The sequence below is a fragment of the Anomaloglossus baeobatrachus genome, chromosome 1, assembly GCF_048569485.1.
Source record: "Anomaloglossus baeobatrachus isolate aAnoBae1 chromosome 1, aAnoBae1.hap1, whole genome shotgun sequence".
Taxonomy (NCBI): domain Eukaryota; kingdom Metazoa; phylum Chordata; class Amphibia; order Anura; family Aromobatidae; genus Anomaloglossus; species Anomaloglossus baeobatrachus.
Window position 1 is genome coordinate 422,526,486 of NC_134353.1, and position 27,039 is coordinate 422,553,524.

The following is a 27,039-nucleotide window of genomic DNA, read 5'->3' on the forward strand; positions in this document are numbered from 1 at the left end:
CCCCCCATATACTACACCTGTAATATACTACATCACTACACCTCCTCCATATACTACACCTGTAATATACTACATCCCTACACCCCTACACCTGTAATATACTACATCACTACCCCCCTATATACTACACATGTAATATACTACATCACTACACCCCTATATACTACACCTGTAATATACATCACTACACCCCCCATATACTACACCTGTAATAAACTACACTACTACACCCCTATATACTACACCTGTAATATACCACATCACTACACCCCTATATACACCTGTAATATACATCACTACACCCCTATATACACCTGTAAGATACTACATCACTAGACCCCTATATACACCTGTAATATACATCACTACACCCCTATATACACCTGTAATATACATCACTACACCCCTATATACACCTGTAATATACTACATCATTACACCCCTATATACACCTGTAATATACTACATCACTACACCCCTATATACACCTGTAATATACATCACTACACCACTATATACGACTGTAATATACATCACTACACCCCTATATACACCTGTAATATACATCACTACACCCCTATATACACCTGTAATATAAATCACTACACACCTATATACACCTGTAATATACATCACTACACCCCTATATACACCTGTAATATACATCACTACACCCCTATATACACCTGTGATACATCACTACACCCCTATATACTACACCTGTAATAAACTACTGTACACCATTACACAACTATATACTACATCTGTAATATACCACATCACTACACCTCATATACTACACCACTACATACTACACCACTATATACACAACACCATATACTACACCTGTAAAACTACACCCCCAGTATTAGTCACCAGTCCCCCCCATTGTCCCCTCCTCAGCTTATTAGTCACTACTTACCTCTCCCTTCTTATCGTCCCCACCCTCAGGCACGTCCGTACAGGCCCCCCGCTGAGCTGCTCCTTCTCTTGTACGGGCCCTGGCTACGCCGAAGCTGTTCTCCGAGGGGCCCCCGCCGCTGCTTCTCTTCAGGTCCCGGCTGCTGCAGCTTCTTCTCCTGCCGGGCGGGAACTTTTAAAATGACACACACACGCCGTACTGACAACATCAGAGCGCGCGCGTGTGTCACAGAGAAAGGTGCCGGGCAGGGAACAGAGGAGATATTCCTGCGTTCCGCTGCCTACACTGTGCGAAGCTGCAGGATCTCTCCCTGCCCGGCACGCAGCAGCCCGACTCCACTGCACCGGCTGAAGATGGGCGGGCCGGTCACAGACAGTAGGCGGGACGGATGTGGCCCACGGGCCGCCCCTTGCCCAGGTCTGTACTATACTGTTTTGTCCCCTTTGCAATATCTTTTGTATATTTTTATAAATACTGCCTACTTTTTGGATTAAATATATAAAACTGAATAGCTTTGTTTCTCTTGCACTGTAAGCCACATCCCTCATGCCTTGTGAGGCCAAATGTTATCAATAACAGGTGTCCCATCTTACTGTATATATGAATGGTGGTGGCAGCTAGTTTTTCTTGAGTTATTGTAGAGCTTGACAGTGATTGTACATAATTATATATTCCATGCGTTGGAATGGGGTGTGTAAATACTATACATTCATTGTGAAAATGCCCAATAATTGGCTTAGTAGCAAAAGCAGCCGTCACCTTGTCCATCAGTCGTCAGTCAATTGTGTATCGCCCTGACGATTGATGCAGCGGAGTGCTTGTTTGTGACAAATTGGTGCTCTTCCCAGCTGTTCCCTGACAATTGGGGGCAGTGGTGGGATAATTGTGTCATCTGCCCAAACTGTCACCTGACAGAAAATATAAAAGGACATTTGAACAGCCTAACTAGCTTTAATTCAAATAAGGCCTCTGTTCCATATGCGATAAACATGGACGAGTGCAGTCCGATAAAACATTGGATTGCACAACATGGCTTAGTTTAGCAGCTGCATCATTTCAGCAGCCATATGTCACTTTTAGCAAATATGACAAGTTCTCTCATCATAAAGGGATGTTTAGAGCTATAGTTTATTGAACAGCACTAACCCCATCTTTTTTGTCTCTTTCCAAGGCTCCATGAAGGAAATCCCGTGAAACTTCTTCATTTTCATCCAACCACTGGATAACAAATGGCTCAAACCAACTGTACAAAAAATTAGGAACACTGGGTAACGGAAAACTACTTTTCTCTTTAGGCCAGATTTATCTGCAAAACGCACAGAGTAAAAAGATCTAATATGTGAATTATACTTACGCAGGGTATTCAGGAACCTTGCTTCTAAAAGATGGAAGATCTGTCACATATTCATTGTATAGCCATTTGACCTTGAAGTGTAAGTTCATATAGTCAGCACTCTTACACAAGCGATGCTTGTCATGCTCTAAAAATGTAGGAAAAAAACACAATAGGTTAGCTTTTTTGGATAAATATGAAATATGACTTACCATACCGGGCACTATCTCTGCCTTTTCTCAAGACTTACAGAGATTAAAGTGGTGTTTCCATCTAGAGGCATAACTAAAGAGTGGAGGGCACACAGCAAAAAAATAAAATAAGCTCCATTTTACCACACAGAACAGAATGGCCTCATGTGTACTTCTCCTCCAGGCCGTATTCATGACCCTTGGGACAATGTACTATCCTTAAGGGCCTTATAGACAAAACATGTACTGCCTTTATAGTATAAAAGACTTTACTCCCAACTTAGCCCTTTATGACATATCCATAGCTTATCTACTTGGGTACATATAGCTTTGTTCCATTCATATACATTCAGGACATATCTAGAAGATCTGATGTGTCCCACCATTCTTTTGTGTTGGGTCACAGATATTTTTAAGTATTGACTCATATTGTGAAAAACAGAAGTATCAGTACAACTAATAGTCTTTCCCCATATTTGGTGTGCTACAGTTGAATAAAAATCTCATGAAGTTAACATATGCATGCAATTTTGCTTACTGCTTTAGAATGCTAATTGCCTCTTCAGAGAGGAAGAGGACTTGAACTCTAGTATGACCTATTGGAAGTAGCAATCTTAAAAATAATGAGCCTTGCCATATGACTTAAAATAAAAGTCAAAAAATATTCTCAATTTCCAGAATCAGTGTTTTACCATTCATCAGTGCAAAGTATGAAATCTGACTGGGACCTAAGTGGTAACTGTATATCACACAATCAGCAGAGCGAGAGATGGATGAACAATCCAAAGAACATTTATTCCAAATAAAATCAGACGGTTCATAAAATAATCCACCACACAGAGGGTAAAGTAGTCCAGTAATGGAATAAATGTGGGTCAGTCACAATCCTCCAGCAGTCCTTTTCCAGGGAAATAGGGGTTTGTCAATGGCTTTCTGGGTTGCTGCCTGTAGCCGCAGCTTCTCTCTCAAAGGATGAATCTTTCTGCTTGTCTCTTGTCCTTCCCAGCCTGACTGAATAATCTCCCAGGTAAACAGAGAGTTTGGGTGGATGACAGGCTCCCTCCCCCACACCTAGAGACAGAAGCACTGCAAGGGGTTATAACCCTGTAAACAGGACAAATAATACATAAAATGGACAGAGCACCACGCCTAAAATACCAACCTACACAAAATGATATACAACCCACAATATCACACCATCACAACCTCTCCCTTCTTAATAAGTGAGTACGCCATGAGGTCTACACAGACCTCTGGCCACCTTACTTAAGTCCATGTTGCTCAGCTGTGGATAGTCCCTTGTACAGCGGTAGGGTTGGACGGACAAGCTTCCCTTTGTGCCCTCCTTCACTCAAACTGTGTTTCCTGCACCCATAAATCGGCATTGTAGATCTCCCACATCGTTTCCTAGGAGAATATCTGCAGGCAGGCCACTCATCACCCCAACCACGCATTGCTTGACCCCAAAGCCAAAGTCCAAATCTACAGTCGCTTTTGGGATATTCCTCCTTTGTCCTCCAGCCAATTCAATAACAATCCCTGGTCCATGATGTATTGCTTCTGGTCGAATTACTCGGGAATCAGCTATTGTGAGAAATTCCACAGAGTCACAAAATCCAATAACTCTCTGTCCATCCAGCACGACTTCCTGTACGTGCTTACTTTGATGGTAAGAGGAACCCGGGGCTGTGGCTCGCATCTCATAAACCTCTAGTGGCCGACCATGAGTGTCTGAGTCATTAGGCAAGTCAACTTGAAGGGGTGAGAACTCTTCCTCCATTGTATTTGGTTGTACAGAATGAACAGGTCGATTTAGTGCAAGGTCATTCCTCAATCAACCAGCAAGGCAAGTGTCTTGCAAAATGCCCAGGCTGCCTACATCGATAACGTCTCCTCTGCGTCACACTCCTTTCAATGAGCATTCTGAAGAAGGCAGTAGGAAAACCTGGTGACAAAGGCCGGAGGCCATACACTCCAACAGGGGCATCTATGGTGCAGGGGACAGCGGTACACTCCAGTGGAGGTGGTTGTACCTCTTCCTCAGGCGGGATGAAATGCACAAAATGCACTGGATGAGGTGGAGGTGCATGGGGGTCCCTTTGAGTCCTTGCGGGACAACTGGATTGCCGGTGTCCAGGCTGTCTGCCCCCATAACATCTCCTCTCTGTGATTCCCCCAGGGCGTGGTCGGAGCTGTTGGGGCCCAGGATTGTGAGCCGTGGTTGTCATTGGCCTGCAGCTGGGTGGAGGGGCAGATATAACTGGTGATGGCCGGGGCACAGGAGCAGGCTGTGGCATATTGTCCAGAAGCCTCCTCCATTATGGTCGGATAGTAAGGGCCTCATCAGCCAGGGCTGCAGCTCTATCCAAGGTGCACAGCGTGCGCTCTCTCACCCATTCCCGTATTTCTGAGAGACACTTGTAAATAAATTGTTCTATAAGAAATAACTGTATAATATCTTCCACAATGAAGGCATTTTCTGCTTCCAGCTATCTCCGACATGCCTTGGACATCTTATGGGCATACATTTTAACTGATCCCCTCATGGTGCATGGGAGATCTCAGAATCGGGCCCTATATGAGTCTGGGGTACAGGATAGTCCGCTTTACAATGTTGTAATCCCAGTTCTGCTGTGAGTCAATGGTGCGATAAGCCTCTTCCAGGTTTCCATTCAGGAGTCCCACTAACAAACGCATCCAGCCAAAGTGGGGGACCTCCATCACGGCACACTGCTGCTCAAAGTCCTTGAAGAACCCCTCCACATCTCCGGAAGCCTCATCAAATGGCTTGAAGTCCGCCGGGGTAATCCGTACAAGCTCCCGGATCACTGGGTTTACACTCCAACTCATATTACTCCCTCTGCCGGACTCCATTGCTTCTTGTCTACGCTGTGCTCGGCGAACAGCCTCCTCCTTATACTACTGAGATACACCTGGGCCCAAAACCGTAATCTCTTCTTCGAACCACAGCAACCACTGGCTTTTGGGGGCAGGGATCCCCGTCTCCAGTGCTTGTCCGTTAGAGGTGGACTGGCTCGCACCCACAAGTATATCAATTAAGGCCTCTTTAGTCAGTCCCTTGTAGCTTAGGCCCAGATCTCTGGCTCTCTTCTGTAGACTGGATACGGTCCAGTTTCTGTACTCACTGTGTGGGTGGTTCTCCATTAGGTTGTGCTCTGTTGATTCCACTGCTGACACCAGTTGTCACGGGGTCCTTCTCCCATATCACACAATCAACAAAGCGAGAGATGGATGAACAATTCAAAGAACATTTATTCCAAGAAAAATCAGACGGTCCATAAAATAATCCACCACACAGAGGGTAAAGTAGTCCAGTAATGGGATAAATGTCCCTGGGATCCGTTACAATCATCCAGCAGTCCTTCTCCAGGGAAATCGTGGTTTCTCAACGGTTCTCTGGGGTGCTGCCTGTAGCCACAGCTTCTCCCTCAGAGCATGAATCTTCCTGCTTGTCTCTTGTCCTTCCCAGCCTGACTGAATAATCTCCCAGGTAAACAGAGAGTTTGGGTGGATTCCACTCCCCCTCCCCCACACCTAGGGACAGAAGCACTTCAAGGGGTTTTAACCCTGCAGACAGGACAAATAATACATAAAATGGACAGAGCACCACGCCTAAAATACGAACCTACACAAAATGATACACAACCCACAATATCTCACCAACACAGTAATGCTTGTCTTTGCAGATAGTGACATGCTTTGCATGTCAATATAAGGAGGCTTCTAAGCCATAAACGCTCCTCTGGGGAAATAAATATGCAAATTGCCACTTCAGAGTAGAAGAGGACTTGAACTTTAGGGGCACTTTGCACACTACGACATTGCAGGTGTGATGTCGGTGGGGTCAAATCAAAAGTGACGCACATCCGGCGTCGCTGTCGACATTAGAGTGTGTAAATCGTTTTTGATACGATTAACGAGCACAAAAGCGTCGTAATCCTATCATCGGTGTAGTGTCGGCATTTTCATTAATTTGCTGCAGCGACAGGTACGATGTTGTTCCTCGTTCCTGCGGCACCACACATCGCTGTGTATGAAGCCGCAGGAGCGAGGAACATCTCCTTACCTGCCTCCACCGGCTTTGCGGAAGGAAGGAGGTGGGCGGGATATTTACGTCCCGCTCATCTCTGCCCCTCCGCTTCTATTGGCCGCCTGCCGTGTGACGTCGCTGTGAAGCCACACGACCCGCCCCCTTAGGAAGGAGGCGGGTCGCCTGCCAGAACGACGTCGCTGGGCAGGTAAGTGCATGTGAAGCTGCCGTAGCGATAATATTCGCTACGGCAGCTATCACAAGATATCGCAGCTGCGACGGGGCCAGAGACTATCGCGCTCGGCATCGCTACATCGGCATGCGATGTCGTAGTCTGCAAAGTGCAGCTTAGTGTCAATTAGTGGAAGTAGCAATCCTAAGTCAATATCGACCCTTTAGGGCAGGGGTCTCAAACTCGGCTGAGTATAATAATAATAATGATAATAATAATATTTATAATAATATAAGGGCCGCATATAGAAAAACAAATTATTTGGAGGGCCGCATTCTTTGCTGGACCCAGTGACATTTTTAGTAATGGCATAGTTTTTTCTATACACCTTTGGATGACGTTTTCTGTGCATTTTTCGATCGTTTATTATAAAAAATGTGCACTTTTTCAGATTATATATAAAAATTATTTTTAATGGGACAAAAAATCTTTCTTTATTTTGAACTTTTTTTTTACATTTTATCCCCTTCTTATAAATAATATCATATTATAATTACCACCATATAGTAATTTTGGGCAACATTTTGTAATAATCTTTCCATCCTGGTCCTCATCTTTTAGTAATGTCCTCATCTCGTAGTAATGTGCCCATATTGTCCTGCGGATATGCTGCTGGCATTCTGCATTGAGGATACAGTACCGTGGCTTGGGCACTGCATCCTCAATGCAGAATAAGTACTGGGGTGATCGGGAGTTCATACTTACCTCCATCATGCAGCACTTCACTCTCCGGCCGTGTCTGTCTGCACATTGCCGGAGAAGGTGGGTGAGCCTGAACTAGCTCCGGCTGTGACATGACCGGAGCTCGTGCAGGCCCCGCCCACCTCCTGCTCCTGGCTCCACTGCGCTCCTCTGCACCGGAGGAAGTGACTCCAGTGTCTGCTATCAAGGCAGGTAAGTATGGGATCGTGCATAAAAATACGCAGGAATAATTCACATGCTGCAGATTTTTCGCAGGGAAATCCACATTATTTACGCTGCGGAAAAAAACGTAGCATGGGCACAGCACTCCCCAAATGCCATAGAAATGGCTGGGGACTCGCTATACTGCGGATTTTTGAAAAATCTGTGGAATTTGACTCGAAAAAATCACGGAAAATTCTGCGAATTTTCCGCAGCGTGGGCACGTGTCACGCTCCCCGGGTCCTCGTTTCCGCTCCCCGGGTCCTCACCCCCGCTCCCCGGCTCACCTGCCACGCTCCCCGCTCTCCAGCCTCCGGTGCCCGTCCTTCCCAGGCCCCCTGGTCTCCGATCCCGGCGCCCGACGGCTTCCCAGGCCCTGGCCGGCTCCCCCGCGTCCTCCTCTCAGCTTCCTTCCCTGGCTTCTGGCACCCGGGCGGCGCGCATGCGCATTAGGGCGCGCGCGCGGTCACTGACCCTTTCTTAAAGGGCCAGCGTCCATTAACAGGAAATGAGGCTAAACAGGTACAGGGTATAAAGGGGGTTATTGTCTAAGGGGGCGGGGCCTGATCTTCGTGTTTCCTAAGCTAGGAGTCAGGTCTCCTGGTGTATATGTGTATATACTCACCTATCTCTCTTGTAGAGCCGTGCCTGCCTCGCCATCCAGTCCTGCCGTATCCTGAACCCCGAACGCTGTCCATCTGCCATCCTGACAGTCCGCACCATCTCGGATCCCTGCGGTGACCCGTCATCTCGCTCCAAAGGTTCCGGACCCCGCCTGACATCATCTCGGCTTCCGAACCTGAGCTGCGTCACCCGGACTACCACCCGTGACTCCGTGGTCCCAGGGACTTCTCCGCTATCCTCGTGTGCACGGACTGTTCTGCTGTTTATAGTGTTCCAGCTACCGGACTCTCTACTACCATCTAGGAGTTCGGCCCAGTGGATCCACCTCCTGGGTCTGCCCGTCCACCTGGCCGTGACAGTAAGATCAGGCCATGGATCCCGCTGCAGCACTAGCAGCCGTACAGGAGGAACTCCAACGCCAGCGTGAAGTCCAGACCCGCATGCTGCAATTCATGTCTTCTGTGGACGCCCGCCTGAACACGCTACAAACGGCAGTGACGACTTCAACATCCCGGGCTTCCACTAGTCAATCCACGGATCCAGCTCCTGTGGCGACTTCTTCAGATACCACCAGACTTCGGTTGGCTTCACCACCCCGGTACGCCGGAGACCCCAAGACCTGCAGGGGATTCTTAAACCAATGCTCCCTCCATTTCACGCAGCTGCCGCATTTGTTTGCCTCCGACCAAGCCAAGGTCGCCTTCATCATGTCCCATCTAGAGGGTGAGGCACTGGCGTGGATGAACCCCTTGTGGGAGAAGGGGGATCCTGTGACCACGAACATCCAGGACTTCCTGCAGGCATTCCGTGGTACTTTTGATGAGCCCGGACGCGCCTCCGCGTCTGCTTCGTCTCTTCTCCGGTTACGTCAGGGGACTCTGACGGTGGGTCAATACGCGATCCGGTTTCGCACCCTGGCCTCAGAACTCGGGTGGAACAACGAGGCTCTAACCGCCGCCTTCTGGGAAGGACTCTCAGGGCGAATTAAAGACGAGCTGGCGGGTCGTGACGTACCGACCACCCTGGATGCCCTGATTGCCCTAGCGACTCGAGTGGACATTCGCTTTCAGGAGCGATCCAAGGAAGTGTCCCGTGAGAGACGTCCAGTACGGCATTCCTCTCCTCCGCAGAAACCCTCCGTACTTCAGTCATCGACAGCTGGGGCTCCCGTCCACGAGCCCATGCAGATCGACCGAGTGCGTCAGTCTGAACAACGTCGAGCAGAGCGGCTCGCCAAGGGTCTCTGCTTTTACTGCGGTGAGGGCACACACCTGCTACGCTCCTGTCCAGAGAGGCCGGGAAACTCCAAAGCCTAGGGTTGGTAGGAGAGGCCACCCTAGGTGCTGGGACTCTCTCTGACCCAGTTACATGGACAGTGCAAGTGACAACGGGAGAGACGCGGTTCACGGCTGATGCCTACCTCGATTCCGGGGCAGCAGGCAATTTCATCCAGCAGGCCACGGTGGACAAGTACCGGGTGCCTGTTATTCCACTCGACAAGCCCCTAGTGATTGCCTCGGTGGATGGGAGACCCCTCTCTGACACCATCTCCTGGATCACCAGGCCGGTCGAACTGCGTATCGGTGCCCTTCACACCGAGAACATCGCTTTCTACGTTCTCCCACACATGTCCCACCAGATCCTGCTGGGACTGCCATGGTTGCGGACACACGAACCATCAGTTAGCTGGGGCACTGGCGAAATCACCCGATGGGGCTCTTCGTGTCATGAGAGGTGCCTAAAGTCCATACAACCCATCCGACGACCTCCGGTTCCAGAGAACCTACCGGGGCTGCCCTCGGCCTATTGGTCCTTTGCAGATGTCTTTGATAAAAAGGAATCCGAGGTACTGCCGCCACATCGTCCATACGATTGTGCCATCGACCTGCTCCCAGGAACAACACCACCAAGAGGACGCATATATCCTTTATCTCCAGCCGAAACAAGGGCCATGTCTGCTTACATCTCAGAGAGCCTGGCAAGGGGGTTCATTCGGAGATCCTCCTCTCCTGCTGGAGCAGGTTTCTTCTTTGTCAAGAAGAAAGAGGGCGACTTACGCCCATGCATAGACTACCGGGGTCTGAATCAAATCACCGTAAAAAACAAGTACCCTCTGCCGCTCATTCCCGAATTGTTTGACCGGCTTAGAGGAGCTCGTGTGTTCACCAAGCTGGATCTTCGGGGTGCTTACAATCTGGTACGCATCCGCTCTGGTGACGAATGGAAAACCGCGTTCAATACGCGCGATGGACATTATGAATACTGCGTGATGCCCTTCGGCCTGTGTAACGCTCCTGCCGTCTTTCAAGAACTGGTGAACGACGTGTTCCGGGACCTTCTCTACATCTGTGTGGTAGTGTATCTAGATGACATCCTTGTCTTCTCTCCGGACCTCCAAACCCACAGAGAAAACGTACAGCTGGTTCTACAAAGACTGAGAGAGAATCGTCTGTACGCAAAGTATGAGAAGTGTGTCTTTGAGCAGTCTTCTCTCCCCTTTCTGGGGTACATCATCTCTGATACTGGACTGCAGATGGATCCCAAGAAGGTCTCCGCCATTCTCAACTGGCCTCCTCCTTCTGGACTGAAGGCAATCCAACGCTTCCTGGGATTCGCCAACTACTACCGCCAGTTTATCCCTCACTTCTCTGCCTTGACTGCTCCTCTCTCCGCTTTGACTAAGAAGGAGGCTAATCCAAAGGACTGGTCACCTGCGGCTGACGCCGCGTTTGGCTCTCTGAAGCGGGCTTTTGCTTCCTCTCCTGTACTCCACCGTCCGGAGTTAAACCGCCAGTTCACCTTGGAGGTGGATGCCTCCTCCTCAGGAGCCGGAGCAGTGCTCATGCAAAAGTCCTCCTCCGGGAAGATGGTGACTTGCGGATTCTTCTCCAAGGGCTTCTCAGCGCCTGAACGCAACTACACCATCGGTGACTGAGAGCTCTTGGCAGTCAAACTGGCTTTGGAGGAATGGCGCTACCTCCTGGAAGGTGCAGTGTACCCCGTGATTATTTACACGGACCACAAGAACTTGGAATACCTACGGTCCGCTCAGCGTCTGAACCCACGCCAAGCCAGGTGGTCCCTATTCTTTGCCAGGTTTGATTTCCAGCTTCACTTCCGACCCGCGGACAAGAATGTACGCGCTGATGCCTTGTCCAGGTCTTTCATGCCCATGGAGCAGGAGGAAGAGACTACCCAACCCATCATTTGTCCTAGTAAAATCATTCCGGTGGCCCCTGTCACCCTGGCCCAGATACCGCCCGGGAAGACCTATGTCTCCGAGGTAGACAGGGAAAAAGTGTTACACTGGGGTCATGCCTCGAAAACAGCCGGTCATGCTGGTCAGAAAAAGACATGGGGTGCGATTGTACGTCATTATTGGTGGCCATCCCTTCGCACGGACGTCGCTGCTTTTGTATCCGCCTGTTCCTCTTGTGCCAGGAACAAGACGCCCAAACACCTCCCATATGGCCGTCTTCTGCCTCTGCCGATACCCTCAGTTCCGTGGCAACACATAGCAATGGACTTTATTACGGACTTGCCATTGTCCTCCGGACAAAAAAAATGTCAAAAAATGACAAAAAAATGGCCCATTTCGTCCCTATGGCTGGACTGCCCTCTGCTCAGGAACTCGCGGACGCCTATATAGAACACATCTTCCGCTTGCATGGCTTTCCATTACACATCGTATCCGACAGAGGAACTCAGTTCACCTCCCGCTTCTGGAGGGCTCTCTGTAAACATCTGGGAGTGACTCTGGACTTTTCATCTGCATACCATCCTCAGTCTAATGGCCAAGTGGAATGAGTCAATCAAATCTTGACCTCTTTCTTACGTCACTATGTTAACGCCCATCACGACGACTGGTCCACTCTTCTTCCTTGGGCTGAATTCTCCCACAACCACCACATCAGTGAGTCGTCCTCCAGCTCTCCCTTCCATGTCGTTTACGGACTTCAGCCTTCCATCCCATTGCCTGTATCCCCTTCTTCGGATGTCCCTGCTGCAGATACAGTAGCCCGTGACTTTGCAACCATTTGGGACTCTGTCAAAGCGTCCCTTGGGCGTGCTTCCCTGCGGATGAAAAGACACGCAGACAAGAAACGTCTGGACCCTCCGTGTTTCTCTCCTGGAGATCTCGTCTGGCTTGCTTCCCAGTACGTCCGCCTGAAGATACCATCATACAAGCTGGGTCCTCGCTACATTGGGCCGTTTAAAGTCCTCAACAAGATCAATGAGGTCTCCTACAAGCTACAGCTCCCGGCCACGATGAGGATACCCAACTCATTCCACGTCTCCCTGCTCAAGCCGGTTGTCCTTGGTCCCTTCTCCGCTGCTGCCAGTCCGGCTCCTCCACCTATTGCCGATGACGACATCTATGCGGTAAGGGATATCGTGGCCATGAAGACCGTACGAGGTCGACAGTTCTTCCTGGTGGACTGGGAAGGGTATGGTCCTGAGGATAGGTCCTGGGAGCCCAGGGAGAACGTGGGCACTCCTCTGATCCGTGCCTTCATGTCCCGGTTGCGGGGAGGGGGGCGTGGGGGGGGGTACTGTCACGCTCCCCGGGTCCTCGGTTCCGCTCCCCGGGTCCTTACCCCCGCTCCCCGGCTCACCTGCCACGCTCCCCGCTCTCCAGCCTCCGGTGCCCGTCCTTCCCAGGCCCCCTGGTCTCCGATCCCGGCGCCCGACGGCTTCCCAGGCCCTGGCCGGCTCCCCTGCGTCCTCCTCTCAGCTTCCTTCCCTGGCTTCTGGCACCCGGGCGGCGCGCATGCGCATTAGGGCGCGCTCGCGGTCACTGACCCTTTCTTAAAGGGCCAGCGTCCATTAACAGGAAATGAGGCTAAACAGGTACAGGGTATAAAGGGGGTTATTGTCCAAGGGGGCGGGGCCTGATCTTCGTGTTTCCTAAGCTAGGAGTCAGGTCTCCTGGTGTATATGTGTATATACTCACCTATCTCTCTTGTAGAGCCGTGCCTGCCTCGCCATCCAGTCCTGCCGTATCCTGAACCCCGAACGCTGTCCATCTGCCATCCTGACAGTCCGCACCATCTCGGATCCCTGCGGTGACCCGTCATCTCGCTCCAAAGGTTCCGGACCCCGCCTGACATCATCTCGGCTTCCGAACCTGAGCTGCGTCACCCGGACTACCACCCGTGACTCCGTGGTCCCAGGGACTTCTCCGCTATCCTCGTGTGCACGGACTGTTCTGCTGTTTATAGTGTTCCAGCTACCGGACTCTCTACTACCATCTAGGAGTTCGGCCCAGTGGATCCACCTCCTGGGTCTGCCCGTCCACCTGGCCGTGACAGCACGTAGCCTTAGGGCTCATGCGCACGTTGCGTCGTGTCACTGCAGAAAATTCTGCAGTGATTTGACAGCTCATGTGCGATTTAAATTGCTGCAGAAACACTGTGTCATGGATGCAGTGTTTCTGCAAAAAAAATGCCGATTTCATGCGCTCGGGATGCTGCCTCTCCCGTAGACAGAGTAGGAGCTGCATCCAAAGCGCACTGAATATTTGACATGTTGCTTTTTAGAACGCAGTGATTTGGAACAAAATTTTGGCATCCAAATCGCTGCGCTCTCAAACGCAACGTGCACATGGATTATGCACAATCTTCATAGATTGTGCTTGGGACGCAGGACGCATGCATTTACGCTGCGGTACAATACGCAGCGTAAATGCATGAAATTCGGCAATGTGCGCATGAGCCCTTAAACGATTTTGTCACATTTTTGACACTCAAATTGCTACATTCAAAAAAGCATTGTGCTCACGGATTATGCCCAATCTTCATAGATTGTGCCGGGGACGCAGAACGCACGCAAGTAATCCAGAAAGGAATAAGACCGCACTCGTCCACTGTGCCGAAAATCCTCTTTATTCAAACATGTGCAAGTTAAAAGGCAGGAGAGGAACTAGGTGCAGGTTCCTCACAAGTGAACCTGCACCTAGTTCCTCTCCTGCCTTTTAACTTGCACATGTTTGAATAAAGAGGATTATCTGCACAGTGGACGAGTGCGGTCTTATTCCTTTCTGGATTACTTGGATTTATCCCTCTTTGTGGACGAGCACCCCCGCAGCCGGTGGACATCTTATTTTGGAGCCCAACTCCCAGCAAACGTGCGATACCGCAAGGTAATACCCAGTGGTGCGGGACGTTTCTTTGCACTTACGCAGGAAGCATGCGCTTATGCTGCAATGCTAAACGCTGCGTAAGTGCATGAAATTACACACCATGACAACGAGCCCTTAATTAGTTTTGCCATATGACTTAGGAAAAAAACCAAAGCAGAATCTAATTTTGTAGACACAGTGTTGCCACTCATCAGTTAACTTTTAGGATTGCTACTTCCAATAGGTGACACTAGAGTTCAAGGCCTCTTCCTCTCTGAAGATGCAATTTGCATATTAAATTTCCCAGAGGAGCATTGCATGGTATCTATACCTCCTAAAGGCCGCTTTACACGCTACGACATCGCTCAAGCGATCTCGTTGGGATCACGGAATTTGTGACGCACATCCGGCCGCGTTAGCGATGTCGTTGCGTATGACACCTATGAGCGATTTTGAATCGTCACAAAATTGTTCAAAATCGCTAATCGGTGACATGCCCCCTATTCCCAATTATCGTTGCTGCTGCGTGTACGATGTAGTTCGTCGTTCCTGTGGCAGCACACATCGCTGTTTATGACACCGCAGGAACAAGGAACCTCACCTTACCTGCGGCCGCCGGCAATGCAGAAGGAAGAAGGTGGGCGGGATGTTACGTCCCGCTCATCTCCGCCCCTCCGCTTCTATTGGGCGCCCGCTTAGTGACGCCGCTGTGACGCCGAACGAACCGCCCCTTAGAAAGGAGGCGGTTCGCCGGTCACAGCAACGTCGCTAGGCAGGTAAGTAGTGTGACGGGTCTGAGCGATGTTGTGTGCCATGGGCAGCGATTTGCCCGTGTTGCACAACCGATGGGGGCGGGTACACATGCTAGCGATATCGGTAACGATATTGCAGCGTGTAAAGCGGCCTTTACACTGGCATGCCAGCCATGTCACTCTCCATAAGTAGAAACATTACCCTTTAGATCCTTTAAAATGCTGTCACAAAGCAAATAATTTGTATAGCAGTAGTTAACCGACCGCCTAGCCATACATAGAAACAACCTCTTGAAATAGCCCTCAGCTCCTATTTGGTATGTAATGAATAAATAAAATATAGATAGCAGAAAAGAAGCAACAAAATCAATAAACAGGAACTGTTATGGTATAATAATAAGACTAGCCCTGAGATCTTAGTACACGGAAAAGTGATTACCTTCCATAGCATATCTCATATCCTGAGCGAAGAGACTCCACATAACTTCAGCACTGATTTTACCAACATTAAGCTCCTGGGGGAACCTAAGTAAACAGAGAGAAGTCAGAGAAGAGTATATAAAAAAAATTATATATTAAATACGGATGTTAGTCTACTAAAAATTAAGAGGAGACCATAAGTGTACACTAATGCCGCCAGGAGGCAGATACTAAGAAATAAAACAAAGAAAAACAGTTGGCACTACCCCAGAAGGCTACACCTGTCTACTGACTATTCAGTTTAACTTAGTGTCACTACGAGGCAGGATCATTTTTATTATTTTCTTCTTTGTTTTTTAATTTTTATTAATCTTCTCTTTTTCCCACAGAAAGGGCAACAGAACGGTTGGGCCACTCAGATTTCCCTACCAGAGGACAGAGAGCACAGTTTGCAAATGGGTCTTTTTGTATCCCCTCCCATCCAGGATGGCAGGGCTTTTTTTCTACTAACGCAGTTGGCGTTATGTAGTGATGTGAATGTTGCAGACAGTCATTTGCCTTTCTTTTCCTGCCTACCACGCCGCCCAGAGCAGAGGCCTCCTGTACACTCCTTTGCTGTCTTGGGCCTTTTTCCAGCCACGGTGGCCTTCTGAAGCCTCTCTTAAGGCCACTTTACCCACAGAGATAAATCTGCGGCAGACCTGTGGTTGCAGTGAAATTGTGGACAATCAGTGCCAGGTTTGTGGCTGTGTACAAATGGAACAATATGTCCATGATTTCACTGCAACCACAGATCTGCCAAAGATTTATCTCTGCATGTAAATTGGCCTATAGGGTCGAGTCGCAAATTGGTTGTGGCTAAATCCCAGTGGCTAGAAGGACCTTGGGCATTACATATTGTTTCCTCCCGTCCACTATAAACATGCAAGGGGGGCTTGGACCCCCCTGCACCCCCCCATCTGGGGTCTTACCCCAGACTGCCGCTTTTATTATAAACAACTCCATGCCTACGTGGACTTACAAGAATAATGTTGCTTCCTGGTATCAGCTGTGTTAGCGGAGGCGACGCGCCTTCTGGTCACATGGGTGTGATATCAGCACAGGTCTTTCTAGCCACTGGGATTTAGCCATCACCATCTCAAATTTAGTCCCTGGCTTCAGTTGTGGTCTAGTGGAGGAAGGAAGCCAAATCCCTTTTCTTCTCAGCCGATCAGACATGTTCTTATTCTAATCCAGCAGAGATATACCTATACTGTTTGGATTTGGTCAGAGCAGTGACTCGCTATCTGAAAGTGACAGCTTCACTCAGACATTCAGATTTCCTGATTGTCACTGTAGAAGGTCTTTGCAGGAGGTCTTTTGGCCTCCAAGGCGACCCTTGCCTGCTGGATTCAATTTGCCATCCTATAAAGCCAAGAACAAAGTGCTCCCACTGGTGGTGAAAGCTCACTCCACTGTGGCAGTGGGGGCTTCCTGGGCCCCTCGTCATCAAGCTTCAGACTTGCAGTTTTGTAAAGCTGCCACATTGTCATCTGTTCACACTTTCTCAAAGTTTTAGAGAGTTCATACCATTGTTTTGGTGGATCATGCAAGTCTAGGCAGAAACGTGCTGCAGGTGGCAGTCACTCGGATTTCTTCCTGACACATTTCTAACCTCTGCAACTGTGATGTGATTGCACGATCGGACCACAGTCGCATGACACTCGCATGACACTTGGCTCCCGTTGTGCTGCGAGCATGAGCCAAGTGTCATGCGAGGACTTGCACTAATCCCCATGTGGCCTCAGCCTAATACTTATTTCCCACCCTAGGGACTTCTTTGGAATGTCTCATGGTCTCCTGTGTCCACCAATGATGTGACTCAATAAAGAGGATTTCTCTGTCTTGTAGCCTTCATTGTTGTACACAGTACCCACCCTTTGTTCATGTTACCTCATTGGCATGGGTGTATATATTAGTAAAGATTTTTTTTCTAGCTTTTCCTACTGCTTTTCCCATTAGCTGACTAGCTTAAATGTCAGGTGGCAGGTGTAACCTGCGGGGGAGCAGCCACCTTTTTTTCTTAGTTGTAATTTTCAGTGTCAGCCTAATAGCATACACCCATGGTCTCCTGTGTCCCCCAAATGAAGGCTAAAAACAAGAGATTTTACGGTAAATACAAACATCCTCTTATTAGTATAATATTCTAATAGGGATATATCAGTGAGAACAATTAAACCCACTAAAACAATTGTCCAAATTGGAGACAGAAAAGGAAGCACTACCTGGTTTTGTGGCCAGTCAGTCAATGATATAATAAAATGTACAGGCGATCACACTCATCAACAGAATGTAAATTTACTGAACTGGTATACATTTCAAAGAGGATCCCCTTGACCATGGGCCACAAATCTCCAAAGGGGAAAAAAGTACCACTTTAGCACAATCAGAAAACTATGTGAGACACAAAATCAATTCATCAATTGATATTATGACTTTGGATAAGATTAGGAATTTGCTTCATGTCTTATAGCACGGTGGTTCAGAGGTTAGCACTTCAGTCTTCTAGTGCTGTTGTCCAGAGTTCAAAATTCTACCAAGGACAACATCTGCAATCACCCCATGTTTGTATGTGCTTCTTCTGGGTACTCTGGTTTCCTGCCACACTCCAAAGACATACTGATACGGAATTTAGATTGTGAGCCCCAATGGGGACAGTGATGATCACATCTGTAAAGTGCTGAGGAATTAATAGCGCTATATTTGGTAAGTGAGTAAACTAATATAATTATGGTGGCTACACTCTTTGAAGAAAAAAAAATTAAACACACTTTGGAGGAAGATTGGGTACTCATGGTGTCTATCTGACAATTGGGTTATTGGATCACTCATTTACATTTACGTCGATTCAAAAAGCAGGCCTGACGGCCAGAATATGGGATTCCATGAGATTTACATGTATTGGTGTAGGATCTATGGTCTTCAGTAATCACAGGTACTGTTGGAAGTAGTGAAAATTAGCCAATGGGTCAAAGTTCCAGTGATGCTGGTGTTACACACGTGGGGGAATGATGTTATTTCCTGCACATGAGGGTCGCTAACCTTGATGAGTTTCAAATTGATTGATTACCCCTAGCGTAGCTGGAGATCATTCCAAAGTACATATAGCAGGAAGTGGAGACGTAAAGCGCATTCTTGATGCATGTTAATCAAGGAGTGTCTGAGTCAGATTGGGTGTGGTTGTGAAACATTGTCAACTGTAAAGGTACAATGATACTCTGATGATATTTGATAGTATGTTTGACACCCTGGACTAGCCAGGTAGTCACAGATAGTGCCCCACACAACACCTTCCCCCAATAAGGTAACAGCAGCCAACCACATTAAAAACCTAGTCACTTCCCGCAGAGCTTGATGGACACACCAGGGGGGCGGAGCCAGGCGGTTGGCCATGCCCACCGAGGAGTTCAGAGGGCCTGAGGCACAAAACACAGAAGTCTGAGTTGAAGTCTGAGTTGAAGTGTTAGTGAAAGTGGTAGTATAAGTTGAAGTTGGAGTTCAAGTGCAGTAGGCCTGTGGTGACAGGTCTGCAGCGGAGACTGACTGGTGTGAGGGTCGTAGCCCACACACCTTGGCTAGGAGGCAGACGGTGGCCTAGCCAGCAGAAGCCGGGAAGATGGCTCGGTGGAACCGTGGTGGACCGGGACAGGGTAGTGGCCCGCCGGTACCAACCCGGGGAACCGACTCGGAAACCGGAGCACAAGGGGGGTACTCAGACCCTGAACGAGGTCCAGAAGCCACTGGGCCGAGTCAAATCTACTGATTGCGGTCTGGACTATAGGTCCTTTCCCACACAAGTCCCAACTGAAGACAACAGCCCACCGAGAGGGATAGAAAGCCACCGCACAGGCAGAGAGATCCCACAGGCCAGCGTCTGCGGGCAAACGGGCTCCTCCGACATCCACAAAGCCGGGGAGCGGTCTCCCGTTGCTGAAGCATAGGCAGATTCAACACATTCACAACACGGTGCAGGAGAAAGGCAAAGACCACCAAACCGGGTGGGAGACCAGACACAACCGGCTGCGGGCACCGACCACCATCAACTTTGTTTACCAGAGACGTGTGTGTGCCAGTAACTGTGAGTACAACAGTGCCATCCGGCAGCGCGACGCCCTGCACCACCCAGCTACTCTCCCCAACGGGCCCCGGGGCCATCATCCCTGCCCACGGAGGGGTTAACATCTTGCTGCTTCACCATCTCCCCCGGGTGCCCCGTCACTGCAGCGGTGGTATCTACACCTTCACCACGTTCCGTGGGTGGCGTCACAAAGTTAAACACGGCTCCGGCCGTCCACCAACCTACCACCCCCTAAATAGTGCGAGCAAATCCCTTTCAGAGCGAACTGACCCCGGGTCCGGAGGCGCTCGAGCCACCCACCGACGAGCCCGGATCCGAGCGGCTCGGCTGCAGCCGAGCGCGGGGCGGTACTTATGCACTTCAATGATGTTGGATTGGACATTTCCTTTTAGGTATCTAAGATGGTATAGAGCAGGCCCTGTTCACAGTGCCATATAGGAATTCACCAACTCCTATGTGGCAGGTGATTATGCACAAAAATGATGATGCAAAGGTTGAAAGACTGACAAACCCAATGGGAGTCTTTTGGCTGACATATTGTTTCTGATTTTGGGAATGTTATGCTTATAATGTGCCTTTTTTAAACAATGATGAGCAGTTAATAAAGCTGTGACTGACCCTGATCCAACAAATATTGTGTATGTGTCCTATTTATGTCATTAAGTAGCATTGGTTAGCAAATCAGGCCTCCTAGCAGTCCGCAGGGTACATTACAGGGGTGGACATACTGCCACTGCAGCTGCTGCGGGGCCTAGAGCGAGAGGGCCCCTCCAGGAACTAATAAACAGCATAATAAAACAGCATGGTCAATCACAGACCCGGTGGCAGCATTATTACAAACAGGAGAAGCAGAGGTCCCGCAGTCTGCAGTCACACAATTTGCCTACAGACTTTTGTCTCAAGCCTGGTCAACCCCTTTAAATATATTTTAACCCCTTTATAACATGCACTGTACATGTACGGTGAAAATCAAATGTGAGTGTATGGGGAAGGCTAACTGGGTGAGCTCGCTTTATACTCAGCAGGTAATGACTGTGTATTACAGCCAGGATCTGCCTCTAACAATCACGAGTGGCGCAAAACACTGCTCGCGATTGTGAATCTGTTAAACTCTGACAGTGCCACTTAATTCACTGCTGGCATAGGGGGTGCGCCATTCTAAGTGCTCATCAGTGCACCCATGATGTGATTACTAACTGCAGCGAGCGGCTGTTAATCAGCATGATGTCGACAGTCACTCCTGTCGACAGAGCAGCCTGGAAGAGGAGGAGCTGCTCTATTGGCATGAAGCAGCAGAATCACCGGCAGGAGCAGATTGTGCCCGCTCTATGCCAGCACTGGGGAGAACAGGCAGGTAGTTTGCAACTACCCACCTATTAGTACTAAGGCCCATAATAAATAAAAAATAAAACAGTCTTGAACAACCACTTTAAGTTTTGAAAATAAATCCAATTCTCCTCAGAAGAGTATTATTTGCACCAATATATAAAGTATTGACAGTCTGTACTGCTTGATAGTTTGTGGTCAATAAGCACATCCAAATATGACATATCAGCTGCATGACTGCTTTGTGTTATATTCACTATTACATTTATTGTTTAGATTTGATAGTTGTGATCTAAACTGGTAATAAATAGTACACTAAATGTTTACATAATTTTGCTATGATATGAGGGGCCATAAAGATTTCTTGCACAAGGGCCCTCTGCAGTCTGTGTCCACCCCTGATAAATTACCCTATAGGAAGGGTGCCCCCCTGACTGATAGGAATTGTCATCCCCCTATTGATATTAGACATCTTAATTGCCATTAAAAAAAATATGAAATTTACGGGGTTAATGCCTCTGTAACACAAGTCTTCCTCCCTTTACTGGTGGCAGAATGCAGCATCTCTTGCGTATTTACACTATATATAGAGGAGCTTGTCCTCTAAACTCTCTCTTTTGGAGCACCCCTTGAGACAGCGTTTGTCCTGGCCTCCCTCCCTGTTGTCATTTTAAAACTGATATTGTGCTTAAGGTCCATAAAGTGAATTATACTGGTACTGCGTGGTAGTTCAGGTCTCCCAGTAGTCATTGTTTTCTTGGAAAAAGTGCCACTTACTGGTTTAGACATGGTGTGTATGAATTTTTATCCTCTTCTATTATGGACACTATTAAAGTAATTAGTTTTGACCAAAAATCCAGATTCTTGATACTCGGACCCTGCTCTTCAGGTGGTACCTCCCCCTTCTTAGCCTGTGATGGATAAAAAAGAATGATAGTAGTTGCATGTGACAATGTTATTCATATTGTAAATTAATTTTATTTGTTCCTACGTAAATAAAGAAGATACTGACATGTCTGGTTTAGTAAATATTTATAGAATTCCGCATAAAATTATAATTCTGGGGCCTCTTCTCTTAGAAGGCTTTGTTGTGCCATTTCCCTATTGTTCCTAGAAATTTAGAAATAAGTTATAAGCTGGGTGTTACTATTTCCTGTATCTATAGGATGTGGTTACACAGTCTTATAACCGTAGCACTGACTGGGCAATGCCAGCGGGTGCAGGGATACACCTCCAAATGGAAAGGACACCTCCAAACATCCGTGTCCTTTTCTACTTGTAATATTGGCTGTGTGTTGTTTTTCATTCATATTGTATCGATATTTTTCTCTACCATTTTTATTCACTGTAGGAGATAATCTGCCTAAATGTTTTTTATTCACTAACTCTCAATAATGGATCAGTTAAAAACGGATGAAACTGTACAATGTATGCCGTCTGTGTTCCATCCATTTTACACAGATCCCCATGTACATTGATGGACGTGTCTGATACGTAAGACAGATGGAAATAGGACATGCTCTGAGCCTTGTGGACCAGGGACACAGACACGTTTTTAAAACTGATGTGTATATGGACCAATGAAATTCTATGTGTCATTTTGATGGAGCACATTTCTGGTCTAAGTTACGCCACTATGAAGAATTTGTCTGGTGGCTATGCCCCTTCCCGCTCATGCTCTGTCCACTTTATTTGATCTGTCTGGGATTGGCGTAAAAACGTCAAAAGTAGCAACAGTTTTTGAGTTTTGCAATAATTTTTAATGTGTTTTATGCCAAAAAGTTTCCGAAAATACTTTTATGAATCAAGTCCTCAGTTATTAATTCATTAAAAACAAAATCTAGTAAGAACAGCACAGGAATGTTACAAAGCAGACAGGATGCTCCAAGGGAAAACAAAAACAGGCAGGTTCGAAAAAATGAAAAAAGTTCTCTTGAAACTTGATGAGACAACCCCTTCTTCTCCAGTTTGGCTACAGGCACCACTGGAAAACATTTGCTTTTGCTGGGTAAAGGCCTCAGCCCCATCTACATTGCAGTCTACTGGAAAGACTACTTCTGTGAACGTGTGAATAGTGGTCATAAGACTCCTATTTTCCTAATAATGAAAATCCAAATGGCGAGATCCACACTTATCAATCATTTATGGTTCATTCTATTGGTGACCATATTATACAAATTACCGGGTCACTTTGATATTCACGACTGTACAGTTCATGACAGTTGTTGAAGATGTATTCGTAAGTGGAATTGAGACAGGCCTTCACACAATCTTTCACTACTTGACTTGCCCTAGGTGGACTCTGTAGCTCTTGCACCTGAAAAAAATTACAAGAATTTTTTTTTTAAACAGTTCAATTTATAAATGTCAAATGTCAAAGGGATAGACAGAGTCTATGTACACGGTTAATGTCAGCACCATTTTTCTGGTGTCTCTGCATTTTCATGCTCTGCTTATTCTTAGTGCTTTATATTGGTATTTGCTGTATGATTTCTCGGGCAGGTGTCCTCTTTGCCCATAGGTCAAATGGGTTGTCAGCCACTTAGCACTAAACTAAAAAAATTAATAAAATTCCATTTTCTAATTTATGAATCTTTGAAATGTATAAACTGGCAAAGTACGTGGGAAAGGAATCTTGTGCTGATAGCTAATCCTTGAGATGTATCCCTTCAATGGGCATTGCAAGCACAGTGTGAATAACACCAAAGGTCTCTATACAGTTGCTTACATAGAAATTATAGGGCCCCATAACTCAACATTTGCATTTTAGTAATTAATGCATTTCTAAAATGGGAGTCTATAAGATTTTGTCCAGTAGATCTTTTTCTCTGCACAGTTTTAAGATATAGCCCCATGATTAGTCTTGTGAAGTGCATCAATAATTATCCACCTGTATAAAACTAAACATGAGGCTATTAATCATGTAATCCTCCCTATTGGCATATATTAAAATACACCTTAATAATTCATACAAGCACTGAAGAGCGCACGTGCAGACCTCAAGTCTGTTTTTTTTCCTCAGTTTTTCTTCTTACCTTCATCCTGAAGAATGTGATACTGGTGAGCAAATCAACAGTAGATTTAAGGTCTTGAAGTCTCTCTGGGCTGCTAGCTGGAAAATTATTCTATGAGAAAGCAAAAAAAAGGATTTGGAGCAAGAAAGTGATTGAATAGTATGGTCAATCGCAATACAGCTTAGGCTGGGTATAGATGGCATTTTTGCCCACTGTCAGGCACATATAATCAGGAGGTATGCGCCTGATACTGGCAGCAGTGAGGATGGCTGCTGAGGGTTCCATCCACCATGAGTACCCACTGTAAAAATAAAGCAATCGCCATTTGTATAGGAAAACTCAGCCTCAATCTCATGAATAGGGGCCTATGGGACATTAGAATATATATCAGAAAAGCTCATAATATACACTGCATTCATAATAATTAGCCATGTGAGTTTTTTGACAATATCATCATTTTTATACAGATTTCCAACCCTAATCTACATAAACTTGAATGCTTATTGGATAAAGCAGATCAGATAATGTATATTTGTGCAATTATCAGTTTTGGCCTAAAGGCCCTGTCACACTAAGCAACATCGCTAGCAACATCGCTGCTAACGAACAACTTTTGTGACGTTGCTAGCGATGTTGCTGTGTGTGACATCCAGCAACAACCTGGCCCCTGCTGTGAGGTCGTTGGTTGTTGCTGAATGTCCTGGGCCATTTTTTAGTTGTTGCTGTCCTGCTGTGAAGCACAGATCGCTGTGTGTGACAGCGAGACAGCAACAACTAAATGTGCAGGCAGCAGGAGCCGGCTTCTGTAGAGGCTGGTAACCAATGTAAACATCGGGTAACCAAGAAGCCCTGTCCTTGGTTACCCGATATTTACCTTTGATACCAGCCTCCTCCGCTCTCACTGTCAGTGCCGGCTCCTGCTCTGTGCACATGTAACTGCAGCACACATCGGGTTAATTAACCCCATGTGTGCTGTAACTAGGAGAGCAAGGAGCCAGCACTAAGCATTGTGCGCTGCTCCCTGCTCTGTGCACATTTAGCTGCAGCACACATCGGGTTAATTAACCCCATGTGTGCTGTAACTAGGAGAGCAAGGAGCCAGCGCTCAGTGTGCGCTGCTCCCTGCTCTCTGCACGTGTAGCTCCGTGCAGTGGTAACCAAGGTAAATATCGGGTTGGTTACCCGATATTTACCTTAGTTACCAAGCGCAGCATCTTCCACGCTGCGCTGGGGGCTTGTCACTGGTTGATGGTGAGCTCACCAGCAACTCGTGTAGCCACGCTCCAGCGATCCCTGCCAGGTCAGGTTGCTGGTGGGATCGCTGGAGCGTCGCTTAGTGTGACATCTCACCAGCAACCTCCTAGCAACTTACCAGCGATCCCTATCGTTGGTGGGATCGCTGGTAAGTTGCTTAGTGTGACGGTACCTTAAGGATATCAGCACCCTTGGTAGCTTGTTTTCCTCAAGAAAAAAAAATGGGCCAAAAAAAGATTTAACTGAGTCTGAAAAGTCAAACATTGTTAATCGTTTTAGGCCCATTTACAATGTCCAATAATCTGTCAGATTCTAATGGTAATGATGTATTGTGATAATTATATAATGAGACTGATAGAGTGACTGAACGATGTTTCCGATAATTCCTAAAATCGTTTGGGCAAGCAAAAAAAAATTCTCATTCGATTGTTGTAAATTGTGTAAATGGAGATTGTTTAACAATTTGACCAACAAATAAGAATTGTGGAAATTCAAGACCTAAACAGGGTTGACTGTGTTCTAAGGAAATAGTTCGGTATCAGGTGGACCATTGGAACTGATACATTTTAACAGATAGAGTGAGTTCATCTTTGTCGCTAGCGAAAAAATGTTTGCTCAGTTAATAGATTAAATATTCTTCACACAGTGTCAGTGGACAGATTTGTGTAATATTGTATAAATTCATGTGATCAAAATAATTAGTATCACTTATAGGATTTCAACGTTGAAGAATCCTAGACTTCAGATTATCTGACTGTGAACACACTGAAATACGTTCGATGTTACAATGTAATGTTTGCTATTCCACCATTTTATTTGTGATTCTCATTGTGTGTAAACACTTGTCTGACATTGTTTGCTAGTCATGTGCTATGATAGCACTATTCACAATTTAAGCGATTATCTGCTCCTGTAAATGAGCCCTTACAAAGAGATGCAGCACTCTAGAAATTGCTAAGATTTTGGGGCGTGATCACAGAACCATCAAACGTGTTGTTGTAAATAGTCAACAGGTTCCCAAAAAAGTGTTTAGAAAAAAAGATGAGCATTAACTGCCAAAGATTTGAGAAGAGACAAGTATGGAGGGACCAGGAACACATGATCCTCTAGAGCTGTCATATTCCAGAACTGCAACCTCCTTGTAAAGCCCAGAAGTACAAGGTAATCAGTGCCCAGAGACATGGCCGAGGGAGGGAAGGCTGAAATCTGACCACCAGTGAACAAGTTAGGGTCTTAAGGACAGATTTTTTCAAAAGTTTATGGACTGAAGAGATGAGAGAGACTCTTGACAAACCAAATGGATGGGCCCGTGGCTGAATCAGTAATAGGCACAGACCTCCATTGAGACTCCAGCAAGGTGGAAGTTGTTTACTGCTATCTGCTGGTATTATTAAATGATAAGCTAGTTCGACCTATTTGAGTTAAAGATGGACTGAAAATCATCGCCCAAACCTACTGCTAGTTTTTAGAAGACACTGTCTTCAAGCACTGGTACAGGAAAAGGTTTCCATCTTTCAAGAAAAACATGATTTTTACGCAAGACAAAGTAAAGGTGTAGAACTGACATCCCTGCACTACCCTACCTCCTGCCAACAGGGTCGTCGACAAACTCACTGTCCCGTCTGGACTGTGTCCCCCCCGCACTCCCACAGCCGTCTATGTGCTCTTCTCCCTTCTCCTCCCGGGGCCTCCACACTCCACACAGGTCCTCAAGAAATGTACTTAGGGCCCGCGCCTTCCCTACTCTTAAGGGGCTGGCGTGTCATTTCCCGGACGTGC

The 27,039-nt window shown here is 47.2% G+C and overlaps 1 protein-coding gene across 1 annotated transcript in view; it reads right to left on the reverse strand.

The window, feature by feature from the left end:
- The window catches only part of UNC13A (unc-13 homolog A), a 475,959-nt gene that overhangs the window by 134,765 nt on the left and 314,155 nt on the right, over positions 1-27,039 (reverse strand). Inside the window, exons 24-29 of the mRNA XM_075352602.1 lie at positions 24,028-24,117; positions 23,175-23,309; positions 21,770-21,903; positions 15,569-15,654; positions 2,277-2,403; positions 2,069-2,165 (exon numbers count right to left, since the gene is read on the reverse strand). Of these exons, the coding sequence (XP_075208717.1) occupies positions 2,069-2,165; positions 2,277-2,403; positions 15,569-15,654; positions 21,770-21,903; positions 23,175-23,309; positions 24,028-24,117 (669 nt within the window). The remainder of the gene's footprint in view (positions 1-2,068; positions 2,166-2,276; positions 2,404-15,568; positions 15,655-21,769; positions 21,904-23,174; positions 23,310-24,027; positions 24,118-27,039) is intronic.